Here is a 14,767-nt window from a genome sequence, read left to right on the forward strand (position 1 = left end):
GGGGGCCAGCCCATCACAGGACACACTCACACACCATTCATTCACATATGCACTCCTACAGGCAATTTAGTAACCCCAAGGAACCTCGGCATGTCTTTGGACTGTAGGGGGAAAGCAGAGTACCCAGAGGAAACCCCACGACGACATGGGGAGAACATGCAAACTCCACACACATGTGACCCAGGTGGAGACTTGAACCGGGGGCCCAGAGGTGTGAGTCAACAGTGCTAACAACCTCACCACCATGCCGCCCCCATATTAAAAGATATTTGATTAATTCATTTTAAAACAAATACTTGCTGGAAATGGTGGGATAGTTGTAGTTCTGATTCTTCCCAGCCACAAGCTCATAAAGAGAAAGCTGCAGTAATGTTTTTAACTTTCATTACGTAGTGAAACACCTAAACTAGAAAAGCCCTCAATGACATTAAAGGAACTCAGAGAACCTGTGATACATCAGCTGTCTCCTCAAAACTAAAACCACGTCACTGCTGGATCCACAACGTGACCAGTCTCTCAGTGTTCGTAAGCGTGGTGCCCCAGCCGGTTCTCTCAGCGTCCGTAAGCGTGGTGCCCCAGCCGGTTCTCTCAGCGTCCGTAAGCGTTGTGCCTCATCCCGTTCTCTCAGCGTCCGTAAGCGTGGTGCCCCAGCCCGTTCTCTCAGTGTCCGTAAGCGTGGTGCCCCAGCCGGTTCTCTCAGCGTCCGTAAGCGTGGTGCCCCAGCCGGTTCTCTCAGCGTCCGTAAGCGTTGTGCCCCAGCCCGTTCTCTCAGCGTCCGTAAGCGTTGTGCCTCATCCCGTTCTCTCAGTGTCCGTAAGCGTGGTGCCCCAGCCCGTTCTCTCAGCGTCCGTAAGCGTGGTGCCCCAGCCCGTTCTCTCAGTGTCCGTAAGCGTGGTGCCCCAGCCGGTTCTCTCAGCGTCCGTAAGCGTGGTGCCCCAGCCGGTTCTCTCAGCGTCCGTAAACGTTGTGCCCCAGCCCGTTCTCTCAGCGTCCGTAAGCGTTGTGCCTCATCCCGTTCTCTCAGTGTCCGTAAGCGTGGTGCCTCAGTCCATTCTGTGTCCGTAAGCATGGTGCCCCAGCCCGTTCTCTCAGTGTCCGTAAGCGTTGTGCCTCACCCCGTTCTCTCAGTGTCCGTAAGCGTGGTGCCCCAGCCCGTTCTCTCAGCGTCCGTAAGCGTTGTGCCTCATCCCGTTCTCTCAGCGTCCGTAAGCGTGGTGCCCCAGCCCATTCTCTGTGTCCGTAAGCGTGGTGCCCCAGCCCATTCTCTGTGTCCGTAAGCGTGGTGCCCCAGCCCGTTCTCTCAGTGTCCGTAAGCGTTGTGCCTCACCCCGTTCTCTCAGTGTCCGTAAGCGTGGTGCCCCAGCCCGTTCTCTCAGTGTCCGTAAGCGTGGTGCCTCATCCCGTTCTCTCAGTGTCCGTAAGCGTGGTGCCCCAGCCCGTTCTCTCAGTGTCCGTAAGCGTGGTGCCCCAGCCCGTTCTCTCAGTGTCCGTAAGCGTGGTGCCCCAGCCCGTTCTCTCAGAGTCCGTAAGCGTGGTGCCCCAGCCCATTCTCTGTGTCCGTAAGCGTGGTGCCCCAGCCCGTTCTCTCAGTGTCCGTAAGCGTTGTGCCTCACCCCGTTCTCTCAGTGTCCGTAAGCGTGGTGCCTCAGTCCATTCTGTGTCTGTAAGCGTGGTGCCCCAGCCCCTTCTGTGTCACCCAAAGCTGCTTTCTCAATGTTATGTAGGCTTTGGGATTCATTTTAAGCAGGAAACCGGAACCGGAAATCCTAGCTGAAATTTCTTGCCCAAATAAGTATAATGACGTGTATTTGTAATTTTTATTTTTCCTTGTAGTGCATGAGAGGACATGAGCAGCAGTGAAGCTCAAAGCTCTGGATCCCCCAGGACACACACCCTCCATCTGTAAGGAGCAGCCTAAAGTATGATTCATGGTAACACTTCCTGTAAAGGTGATGAAACCTTTGCAACAGGTTTTGCCTATTTCTGATTGTGACACAGATACTATACATGTAGAAGCATGTGTATGGGTGTTTATGTAAATATATTACACAGCACTACATTTCAACAGAATTATTATGAAGGCACAACAGAGTCAATGAACCTATGTACCAGATTATTTTATTCATTACATTTCCTCAAAGTAATTAGCGTATCGTTATGTCTCTGGAGGAAATCACGCAACATGGGGAGAACATGTTAACTGTAAACATTCAGAGCAAAGGCAGAGATTTCGTTTATTTTTTAACTAATTTAACGATATCTTGTGTTGGGTCTATAAAATAATTACAGTACAGACTCAGGTCCAAAATCCAAGTTTCTGTCCCCACATTGTGTTTGTACCGTCCTTTTCACAATTGCCGTTGGAATCCTGACATTGAAAGTTTAGCTGATCTGGCCATACGGTACATAATGTACCACTGAATTAGTCCGGGTGAGACTTATGTCTCAAATAGCAGCTTCCCCATGAACGCCCAACACCACCGACAGGGATTCTAGGGATTGCTTCCTATATCTGAGCGCCATTATTTCATTAAAAAAAAAAAAAAAAGTTATGCGATACCCGTAAGACTGAAAGAATTTAGGGATGGATGGGGAGGGAGGCGGGGTTGCAGAATATATGACGGAGGGATGGAACCGTCCCTACCGCACTGAACATTTCCAGGAGCGTCGGCGATAGGGAAGCACTGCGGCCACAGTGCACCTCCACGGACAGACGTGCGAAACTCAACACGCATACAAAAAAAGCAAAACTTCTGCTTATAACACTTCCGTGATCAAAATGGCTGACTCTATGCAACCGGGCAACGAAGGCGACGGTGCTGAGAATATGAGAGGTTTTGCCAGGCAAGACACACTGAGGCAGAAGAAAGTCCATGAAGTAAACAATCACAAGTTTGTCGCCCGTTTGTTGAAACAGCCGACCTTCTGCAGCCACTGCACGGACTTTATCTGGTGAGGAGCCGTCCTGACTCTGTGCTTGCCTTCGGGCAAAGCGTTAAGCCACTTAACTTGTTGGTATGTAGCCTTTAATAAACATCTGTCTGTTGTTAATTTCGCTAATATATAACAACTAGGCTACATAACCAGCTTGTGTAATTAATGTGCGCTTGTGTTGATTTTGGTACATTGAAACCAAGCAAATTAATGTAGTGGGTTGAGCATCTGTTTTTCAGATTGAAATGGAGATACATATCAGTATTTGATGTGATGTTAGTGCATTTATCAGGATAAATTGAATCTGTTTTTGTTTGTTATTTCAGGGGATTCGGAAAACAAGGATACCAGTGTGAAGGTAAGGGAAAGTACGCCTTCTCAATGCAGCGTTACTTAACAATTTGTTTTCAAAGTGGTCGCCACTTAAAAGCAATCGTTTTCACAAATTGCTGTCTTTCGATTGATAAATGTATGGGGTTCATTTAACATCGTACCAGCACTATCGTAACTCATGAGTGGCAAATAACTTGAGCCAAAATTGAGATATTAACTTTGGTTGACTGGGAATGTAATGGTATTCCAAACGCTTGTGGAGAATGTTTACTGTAGTATAAGCACGATGTACAAGCAAGCAACTTCAACATTTGGTACCTCACTTGACACTGTAATGAAATCCCCATGTGTATTAAATCAACTACCTTCTTAAGATAGTATTCAATGCCACATCACTGTCACCCTTTTCTCATTCTTCTATGGCTGTGTGCATTTTGCGTTCATTGCGGGTGCTGCGTGGGTGTGTTTACTGCTTCTGACCGAAAGTCCAAAACCTCTGTAAACTTAGTATGTCAGAGGGTGACAACAATGTTTAACTATGGTCTTCAATAGAAGTACAAAGTCCCTGTCAGTGACCTTGTAATGAATTTGTAGAAAGATCCCTTTATTACAGTTAAAATGGTTTCTTTACACTGATGCCAGTGCGCGTCATATTTGGTATTCATATTATTCAAATTCCTCTGTGTTTTTAAGACAAATGGCTAGCCTTAACGTCCTAAGAATAGCGCCAGGGCGTTTCCCGTTCAGTTGCTCGTACTTGGTGCTCGTGCCCATGTAATATGCCATTGAACTTTGCACAGTGTAAAACCGCCTTTTTGTTTTGTGATCATTTGAACTACTCCCATGATTATGTAGTGATATTAAAAGAAAACATTTGTTATAATGAACTGAAGCGTTTTAGAAATCTTAATGGTAATTTCATTTAAATGATAATAGAAACGACGCGTCAGTTTAAAATATAAGATATCAGTTTTCAGCGTCTACGTCATCGACTACGTCGACTAATCGCGGCAGTCCTTAGTGAACGGGTTACTTTAATCATGCATCACTTGACTTCACACTGCTCACCTTCACCCAGTATGTGACATGCTCCATCAGAGACAATAAAACACTGGACTTGCTGTATGCCAACACAAGAGGCATACAATGTACTTTTTATACTGTACTGTTGGTATAGTTTTTATTCTATAGTTTTCGATTTTAGCTGCTCTTATCTAGTACTGTGCATTTTCTGCCGTGACGATGCAAATTTCCCACTCGTGGGACTAATAAAGGATTACCTTATCTTATATATCCATCCATCCATCCATTTACCAAACCGCTTATCCTATTGGGTCGCGGGGGGTCCGGAGCCTATCCCGGAATCAATGGGCACGAGGCAGGGAACAACCCAGGATGGGGGGCCAGCCCATCGCAGGGCACACTCACACACCAGTCACCCACACATGCACACCTACGGGCAATTCAGCAACTCCAATCAGCCTCAGCATGTTTTTGGACTGTGGGGGGAAACCGGAGTACCCGGAGGAAACCCCACGACGACACGGGGAGAACATGCAAACTCCGCACACATGTGACCCAGGCGGAGACTCGAACCCGGGTCCCAGAGGTGTGAGGCGACAGTGCTAACCACTGCACCACCATGCCGCCCCCTTATCTTATATATGTTAAATATAAATAAAATGCTGTGTCTTATTATGATTGCGATCGATCCCCCCAGTAACTAACCAATAACTAATAAAACTTATGTTTGTCCCTAAATGTTTGCGTTATAATTTTTAATGTATTTTTCTTGTTGTTGAAATTGATTTAAAAACATATTGGTATCGAAACAAAGTATTGTTCAGGACAACAAGGTTGGTATCGAAATCACGCTAGCATTCTGGTACTGCTATTGAAAAAGTTTGAGCAATGCCCAGCCCTAACTTTCACATATGCTTGGATGCCCTGACCGCCTCCCTGGCTTTTGTAGTTGAAATGGTCCAAATCATAATTCAGGTGATGCATATTGACACATCTGCCTATTTGGGGAAAGGGGGATGTTTGTGGACTATACATTTACTTTATCATTCTCATGTGTATTTAATGCTTTGTGTTGAATGCTTTTCTTAAATAGCATTCGGTTTACGTAGTTTACATTAGTTAATCAGATATTTTACATAATCTCATTATTGGCTAAGAATTTATTTTGTAGGGGTTTATTTCTGATCTGGTGGCTCTCTTGTTTATGGTTCTGTCCTCTCTCTCGTGGGGTTAGTTATTCCTATAAGCCAGTGCGTACTGCGTACAGGAATCACGACGTGCCTTCGCCTCCAGATTAGTCATCACGCTCCAAACAGCACCTGCTTGCCATCGCGTGCTTGTAGTGGAAGAACGAGGAGAATGACGAAAGCTCCATTCTGCTCTTTTTTTTTTTTTTTTTTTTTTGCTTGCCCAATGGATTCATGAGATGCATTTAATCTGGTACATCGTAAAAACGCTTAATATGTCCTTAATACTGATTCCATTACAGCAGATCTTGCATCTGTGTTTTTTGTTTTTGCCTGTTAAATAATCGCAATAGTAGTTATGTTTACAGTAATTGTGCGTGTGTGTGTGTGTGTGTGTGTGTGGTGCCATCTACAGATCTCAGCCTCTACTTCTTAGGTTATTTTTCACTCTGCTTTGTCCCTACCAAAATGGCTGTTGAACATAAACTTTTAATCTCGTCTCTGTAAATGGCTCCCCTGATTTCTGGCGTATGGATTTGTCTTGTCCTGGTTGGCTTGAAGAATTGCCATTTTGATTCTGACCTGTTCCTCTTGCTGTTTTTGCTGATAGCCCCCCTCCCGGCACACATGGCCCATTGTTCCTTCGTTAACTGACAATTACTTTTCTCTCCTGTTTTTACAGAATGCCGCTTTGTGGTGCACAAGCGCTGCCATGAATTTGTCTCCTTCTCCTGTCCTGGAGTAGATAAGGATCCTGCCTCAGATGTGAGTACAACACTGGCCACCCTAATGCTAATAGAGAATTAATTCCTCTGGGTCGGTTCACGAGGAAAGATCTAGAATAATTGTTTAAGCCTTGAGATCTGTAGCAAACACAGAATAAGTCAGACATTGTGAAAAGAGGAAGTACCATTATTTAGGACAGTAAAATTCTCTATGATTAATTATAAAGTTCATTTGAAAAGGAAATAATGACTCAGGTGAAAGTCCATATTCCTGTTTTTTTCCAGGGTGTGTATCATATAATGAAATAATACATAAATAAATCTTCTTGCTATCAGGAAGTTGGACCCAAAGATGATTTTGATTAAGGAATGTATCCATTTTAGCTGGTCATGAGTGAGGATTTCATGACAGTGACTGATGAGTGAGGAACTGTTGTTTATCATCACAACCTACATTAGCAGTTGCTAAAAATCTGTTTACAGTGTTCAGTCCCTTGCAGATAATTTAGGGACCTGTTTTATTCAAAATATAGAAATGTCATGTGCCTTAAAAACTATTCATAAATAAAAATTAAATTGTCGATAGATTGGTAACTAAAACATTCATTATATTTCCAGCTGTTGGTAGTCTTTCTAGAACGTTCAGTGCTGCATGCTCCGCTGTCTGTAGAACACTGCTCGACTCAGACGTAGCTATAAAGTGTAGCTTTTTCCCGTGGCCTCGCAGAGTGGGTCCATCTGTCGTTCTGTATCTGTCGTTCATACACAAATGAGCAGGTAGATGGCAGCTGTGCTTTAAGGTGCTGTCATTCTCCAGTGTTTGCTCTTAAAGTTAGAGACAATCGGGGCAGCTTTAGTAGCATAAAAATTATAGCCTTACAGCATGCCTTAGGTCTGTGAGAGGTAGCCTGTGCAATACAGGGGGAACATGCAGCCACCAAACACACACAATGGAGGTGTGACTTAAACCTCCAATTCAGGAGCTGTGCTACCCACTGCGCCAGCGTGCCATCCTTGAGTCTCAAAGTCGGCTCAGTTCTGAAGCAGCTTTGGGGACCTATACTTCCCAGTTACACCAGGCCATCCCAGTTACACATCAAGGGAGATAGATCGGACCATCCTAAGTTCAGCGTCTGCCGGGACGGCTTTAATTTGCAGTGCAATGGCATTTTCAGTGAAGTTCCCTCATCGCAGCAGCATGACCAGCAAATACCTGCAAACTTTCAAAGCTTCTGAATCTTAATTTCCCACACGATTCACTGTGCGACTGAGGGACCTTCCCAATTCCGTATCTTAGCACTGAGTACAGCGACATTCCAGATTTCTGTAAGCTGTGGGGGATCTTCTTGGACATGAGATGGCGCCATGAAGTGTGCAGTGTGTGACCGCAAGGAGCTATTTCCGGATTGTGCTTCTGCCAAGGGAGGCCTTAGCAACTTGAAATTCCAGCTAATGTCAGGCGCCTGAAATGTTGGCACTGTGAAACCATCAGTACTTTCATTGTGTGTTGTTTCTGCCCATGACCGCCCCAACCCCCCCCCCCCCCCCCCAAAAAAAAAAAGAAAATGACCGCTTCTTTGTACTTCATAGACTGAATTGTTGGATCTGCCATTCATTTTGATTTAATCTCTGGCAGTTTTCTGCAGCTTACATAACAATGTTTTCCTGGTTAATTGGATTGGCTATTCGATCTGTTCCTTTGGATGACCCTTGAATAGACTGGGTGTGTGAGCAGCATGGCTAATGTAATAGCCAGTGTTAAAATTCTCGGCAAATAGTGTGATACTAGCAGGGGAGAGAATCTCAGGTCCTCTTTTTCATTCCCCTAGAATTCACTTCCTTCCTGAGACCGTGTCTCTGCCCCTGATTAATGCTGTACAGTGTCATATGATGCATTCCCATTGTGTTTATTGCACTGTGAGCTTAATTTTATGTAAGCACATGCTGAGGGAGCCTTGTATTGTCATCTCTTAAAATGATCATTCATATATATATATATATATATATATAAAGCTCAAATTCTGCCTACTAAGTGTAAGATCTCTGCGCTGAACAACATATACACCGATGAGCAGAAACATTATGACCACCCCCTCATGATGTGAGTAATGTAGACAGTCTTATCAAGCACATATCAAGGTCTGGGGTATATTAGATGGTAAGCCAACATTCAGTAGCCTTAGTTGATGTGTTGAATGCACAAGAAATGGGCAGGAGCAGGAGATCCGCGTGACTTCTGGCCATCTGGAAAACCAAGGGATGTTGTTTGCATTTGTTGGAAGATATTATAGCCGGAGTTTTAACCTTAACTCCAAAATCGCAGTAAAATTACCTTTAAATGCAGTTTTCTGGCTGTAATATCCTTCAGTGTTTTTATTATATTGCATTGTTTGTGTACACGCACTTCACATTCAATAACCCTGCTGTCTTGCTTAGTCACTGGCAGTGAATGGTGCAATTATTAATAGATATGTATAAAAACATATCATTTTAAAGTAATATGATGTACATTGTTTCCCATAGTTTAATACTTAAAGCACACTTTACAAGACATGTATTATTTAGGTTTATCCTTGCCGTCACATTGCAGCAAATAGCAAGTGGGCAAGTGTAGTGGAATCACAATAGTATTGTGAGGGAACACAAAATAATTTCCCTCCCTGACCTCTTAGGGGCTCCATAGATGGCAAACAAAATTACTAAAAAATGGTCTAATGCACTTATAGGCTACAGTGACACTTTAAAATTTGAGTAATGGTTCTAATATGAAATGTTCATGTCATGTTCGAAGAAATGTTTGAATATTAGGTAAAAAGTGACAGCCCTGGTGATTGGCAAAGTGAAATGTGCCAAACTGACGTGTAAAAACGATGGCGTCCTATGATGGTGCCAAGTGGAATGTCCCTAACCTCTTCCGTACAGCCATTCTGGTACTGTTTGTTGCATAAGATTGTGTAACTGTATGTTAGTGATGAGTGTTTAATAAAGTAATGGATTGCCACATACACTTGTCAAGTGCCTTAGGGCAATTGTTGCGAAATAAATGGGAGAACATTTTAAACTGAATTTGAGAAAACACTTCTTTACACAGCATGTAGTTAGAGTATGGAATAGTCTTCCTGCTAGTGTAGCGCAAGCTAAAACCCTGGGTTCCTTTAAATCAGAGCTAGATAAGATTCTACCAACTCTCGGCTATTAAGTTAAATTCTTCCCAAACGGTGTTGGGGCGATTGGCCTCCTCTCGTTTGTAAATTTATGTTCTTACGTCTGTACTGAAGAGGATAATTGCTTGACATACATTGTATAAATGATCTCAATCTTTTTTTTTTTTTTTTTTTTTTTTTTTTTTTTTTTTTTTTTTTTTACAAAAAGCAATTTTATTCTGGAATATTTGTTGCAAGAAACACTTAACTACCATCATAAAATTAGGGAATGGTATTCTGACCGAGAACCACTTCAGCCTCTCTTTAGGTGCGAGAATCTGTCTCTTTCCTGTATGCTTATGACGTGCTTGGCTGGAGTTGGCTCACTGTGTAAAATGACCTGTCTAACTATATATAACAATAACTTCTACTGTTCTTGCTAAGACTCGAGGTCACACATTGTTTCGATCTCTTTCAGGACCCCGAGAGCAAGCACAAGTTTGAGGTGCATACGTACCACTGGCCCTCCTTCTGCAATCACTGTGGATCACTGCTCTACGGTCTCATCCGCCAGGGAATGAAATGTGAAAGTATGTATCACCTTTTGTGAAAATGCAATACAGAATAAGATCATCACAGGCTCAGACGTGCCTTACAGTCAAAACCTTAAATGAACAGTGTGTTTAGCTAATAGACTGTACAGCTACTGCACTAATGGAAGGTGGTTCCGATTCATAGCTTCATATAACATCTTCGGCACATTTATGATAACCCCTGAGAACTCGTATTTAGTGCTTGGGACTTGGGTTTCTGGTACCCTGACATTGTCTGCAGAGTTCATTTCCTATGACGCGAGTCCTCAAATGACATCCTGCATTTATACTAGCGTGTCACTGACTGGCGTGCTATGGAAATGATGAGTTTGTGCAATATTTTGATTTAATAACATGAGTAGGGTTTTTACAGTGAGGCAGCAAGACTGAGTATATCGGAGGGGGCCGGAATCCAGCCGTCAGCCCGTGGTTAAGAGACGAAAATAATTGGCATGTTGCTATTTTGCGCTGCAGTTCGGCTTAGCCGCTATATTTTACACACTTCGCTGGAAATGGTTGCCGTGTGAGAAGCGTTCTTGTAGTTAGGATGAGTAATTAACACCAGTGTCCTGGACGGACTCCCAGGCAGCCTCCCCCAGTCTGCCTGCCTAACCGTCCTCCATCTTAACTGGTCGCTTTGGAGGCTCTCACCAGTTCTCCAGTGAGCATTCCTTCTGGAAATAGCTGCCCCACCTCCCACAGGTGTGTGTCACCTTGCAGATCAATGAGATTAATTATAATCCCGTCAAAAATGCATGGATGTTTGTGTAAGGCAGCAGTCTGAGGTGTTTTCTGTGAAGGTGCCAGTGAATGTACTGGTGGTGGTCTTGTCCCTGTCACTGGTACTGCTGTAATGCTAATACTGTTGTGTCTGCTGTACATTACTATAGTCCCTTGTTGACTTTATACCCCCCAGAGATACTCTGTATTCCAGGCCCTCCCCAACCTGTAAAAGGATACGGCTCTTTTATGACTTCCTGCACCGCTGGAGGTTTTAATTATCTGGATTGAATTTCACGTTGATGGTTTTGCTGTATAGCTTGTTATGAGTATCCAAGGTAGGCAAGGGGTAAGTAGTCTGCCTCTCGCTTGGCCCAGGGGGGCTGGTCCCGTTCGGGGGCTGTGCATAGGGCTCCCTCCTCACTTAGGTGCTTGTGTGGGGGTTACTCACATGATGGGTGATGGTGAAGGTTTGCTTTGAGAGTGTCTCACACGTGTCACCTTGAGCAAGCAAGTGCCAAGGCTGTGCTTTGGGGTTGCCAGGGAAGTAGCCAGGCATGAGCTGCTTAGGTCTGAGGTGTTTTTCAATGTGAGTGTTTTTGTATCATTTATGAAGGTTTGCCCTGTTAGTTGACCTAGTGCCAGGCCAGTCTTCGCGGTGAGGCCCAGGCTAACAGTGTGCTGTTTCCCCACTCACCCGCCACCCCCCACAGATTGCATGATGAACATTCACAAACGCTGCGTGGGCAATGTGCCCAGTCTCTGTGGCATAGACCACCCGGAGCGGAGGGAGCGAACGGTGTCTTGATCAAGAACAGCATGCTGCACGTCTCCGGTGAGTGGCCGCGGTGGCGCCCTGTGCTGCAGTGGGCACACATGTGATCACCTGTCAGATACCGAAGGAGCGCGCACATCCTAAATTGATGTTGCCTTGGAATAGTCCAGCGCAAAGCCTTAGGGGGGAACCAAGTTAGGGATCCATCGATCGATCTTTATATTACGTTGTGGAGACCAAATGTAGGGGACATTTGATAAAATTATATGATAAAAACCTGTTAGTTTGGTGATGTGAGGACCATTTTTTTGGTTCCCACAAGGGGAAACTCAATTTTATAAACATCTGTCACTGCAATCAAAAACCAAAAAAACCAAAAAATTTTGTTTGGTTACTTATGGTTAGGGTTAGGGCTGGGTAGGGGTTAGGGTTGTCATTGCTGGCATTAGGATTATGTCCTGAACACACTGTACCCAGCCTTGTGGCCTGTGCTGCATATGAGAGGCTGCAGGTCCTGTCTAGAATAGCCAGCTGGATAGTGACTGGATGCATAGATAATATTAGTATTAGCCCTGATAGACACATAGATAATATTCACTTTATTGCACCCCCTCACTCTAGCTCGGTCTTTGGCAAGCTCAGTTAGGATGAGCCTTGGGCCGGTTTTAGTTTTAGCCCCCGCTTACACCTGTTTCTGCAGGAAACCGACGTAGCATTGCAGGATGCGTTTTTGCATAGACTCTTTCATTTCTGGGTCCACTTTAATGGAACTGAATTAAAAGTGGGGTGCTGAGACTTACGGAAACAGTTTAAAGCTAAATGTGAATTTGTGGGGGTGTTCTAGCGGCTTATCGTTGGAAGCACCCGCCACAGATGAGTGGGCTGTGACGACATGGACGACGGAATAAGCGTTTCGGCCTGTCGTAGGGCCTCATGCTGGCGTCTGGCTGTGTGCGTGGCTCTGGCCATTCCGCCCTAAACGAGACAGCTCAATTTGGCGCGTGAAATGAAAAGCAGGTGGCAGTCGGCGCACGCGCCGTGGGAGGTATGAGCAAGCTCCCCCCCCATGTAGGCGGAGCCTATGACAAGATGGGCTGGCTGGAGAAACATGAAGGGGTAGGAAGTTTGGTTATATAAATAGGGGGATTTTACACTGTTTAGTGTCAAGTAACAGAATGTAAGGACCAGCTTGTAAGATTTTTATCAATATGCATGAAAACATACATACCTATACATTTTCACTTTAGCTAAAGCGCTTTAAACACACGTTCTGTTAGATTTTGGCTTCTAATAATTGATGACAGTGGCTTTAAATAAACGATTAAGGTTGAGATTATTATGATTGGAAAGAATTGGTGTTTTTCAGTCCTGAAAAACATTCACATTTTTTACACGTAGTGGCTTTTATTGTCAAACTCACGCGTGAGTTGTGGCTATTTTATTATCTCTTGACAAAGTAGCGTATGAACCGTGAATATACCGGAATGTAACCTGAATGAATATTGTACATAACACCTATTTTAAATTCAGTGCTGGGCATCGAAAAGCTGGCTTTGTGTTTTTCATGGTGCTATAGAGAGGTGTGAAATTCACGTAGCACTTTCCTCTGTAGTTCTTTGAAATATCTTTTTATTTGTAATTCACACTGTTTACCTTCCTAGGTCTCGCATAGTAATTGAGGACAGAATGGTAAGTTTCTGCTACTGCCTAGTGGGGGAATAAATACAAACCACAGCTGACGATGGAAGTGAAGCCCCCCCCAATAGTGTCGCACATCCACTGACAGACCGGAAGACCCCTGCGGTGCCAGCAGCGTTTTCTTTCCATCCTATATGACAGCAAAAATCTATCTGCTACATTTTAATCGATTAATGTGCAAAAAAACCTGTAATTTTTACAGTTTAATTTTTTACATTTTTCTTAAATAACATGTATGGGAATACTACACCCTCTGCCAATTAATGCTGATGTTTTAGATAACGTTGTACCGTTAAGGAATGATTGCTTAAAGGAAAGTAGGTCTTACTATGTAGGTTATACTACTGCTGTATAATGTCTAACTAATTTCTCTAAGACGATGCTAAATATTAATGGAAAGGGTTAAGAGTCTATTTCACTATTTCAATGTCTATCTTGTTCTTGACACAGTACTTTAACAGCCATTGCTATTACTGGTTTACTGTCAATCAGTTATGATTTCGGTGTTCATGTGGATTTTTTTAATTCATACCTCTTACAATGTAATGTATAATCAGTCACACACTTGTATCTTGTAAGTTGAAATACAGCCTGAAATACAGCCTTAATTTCATTATGACCATATGACTAAAATGTTTTTTTCTCCTTCATATTAACATGGTTTTGGATAAGAAGTCTTTCTTTTCAATAGATGTAATTTCCATCCATCCATCCTTTCCAAACCGCTTTTCCTACCGGGTCGCGGGGGGTCTGGAGTAGATATAATTTCAGTTAAGCACATGTCAGCCTAACTGTAGGTGACAAAGTGGAGCCATTTTGCACTATTGCACAGACCACAAACAAGGGGTTTTAACTGACAGTTCACTTCCAGATAACGACGCGTTTATGACCGGCTAAGATTGTTCCTGTGACTAATGTAAACTCATTTTGTGTAGCTCAAGTGCAGCATTATGCATAGACCCTCGGGACTCTTGTTGACTTTATATCCCCCAGATATAAAATGGCCCATGTGTGACCTCGGGTACTGAAAATCCCTGTATCTGGACATATTTTGTAACTCATTTTTATGTAGGAATGTTGCTATCATCCCAAGGAAAAACTTATTCATAATTTGTACAGCACACAGTGATTAAATATAAACATAAACTATAGCACAGAAAAATCCAATAATACTATCAGACAAAATGGCTATTGAGTTGTAATGGAGAGCCTTGAACTGGAGATTACAGATCTAAATCCTGAGGAGTGAAACATAATATTTAATTTCTTCGTTGTGTTGCGGATCTTACAGATAAACTTCAAAAAGAAAAGAACGTAGAAAAGAAATTCCTCCAGCTCAGTGAAAAACACCATTTAATGTTCTAGCTTTTGTGAATTCTGCAGGAATGTGCTTGCATGTAACATACATGACACATTTTACCCTTTGTGGTAAGTTGGTCCCCGGAGGCCCTCACCTCTTCTGTCAGACCATGTAAATTCGCAAGAGCACATGTTGTGGCTTAAATATAAAAATATATACCTCGGTCCATCGTGCATTTTGTAATGTTCATGACATATAAACAGAAAAAACAAATTATTCGTTCCACAAGCTTACCTCAGTGAAAAGAACATCCATGATGAACTTTATTTTATCTCC

General features: G+C 43.4%; 1 protein-coding gene across 1 annotated transcript; it reads left to right on the forward strand.

The window, feature by feature from the left end:
• Positions 1-2,625: 2,625 nt before the first annotated feature.
• On the forward strand, positions 2,626-13,750 carry LOC125741744 (protein kinase C beta type-like). Its single transcript, XM_049013039.1, has 6 exons — positions 2,626-2,952; positions 3,261-3,292; positions 6,160-6,242; positions 9,824-9,935; positions 11,372-11,493; positions 13,095-13,750. The coding sequence occupies exons 1-5, from the start codon at positions 2,780-2,782 to the stop codon at positions 11,464-11,466; spliced, it is 495 nt and encodes a 164-aa protein (XP_048868996.1). The 5' UTR covers positions 2,626-2,779; the 3' UTR covers positions 11,467-11,493; positions 13,095-13,750.
• The last annotated feature ends 1,017 nt before the right edge of the window (positions 13,751-14,767 follow it).

The sequence above is a fragment of the Brienomyrus brachyistius genome, chromosome 5 (genome assembly GCF_023856365.1).
Source record: "Brienomyrus brachyistius isolate T26 chromosome 5, BBRACH_0.4, whole genome shotgun sequence".
Classification (NCBI taxonomy): Eukaryota; Metazoa; Chordata; class Actinopteri; order Osteoglossiformes; family Mormyridae; genus Brienomyrus; species Brienomyrus brachyistius.

Excerpts from the sequence above, each read along its gene's own strand:
- LOC125741744 (XM_049013039.1), top strand. The coding sequence starts at position 2,780 with ATGGCTGACTCTATGCAACCGGGCAACGAAGGCGACGGTGCTGAGAAT. Across the intron at positions 2,953-3,260 it reads CACTGCACGGACTTTATCTG|GGGATTCGGAAAACAAGGAT; the intron begins GTGAGGAGCCGT and ends TTGTTATTTCAG. Across the intron at positions 6,243-9,823 it reads ATAAGGATCCTGCCTCAGAT|GACCCCGAGAGCAAGCACAA; the intron begins GTGAGTACAACA and ends GATCTCTTTCAG.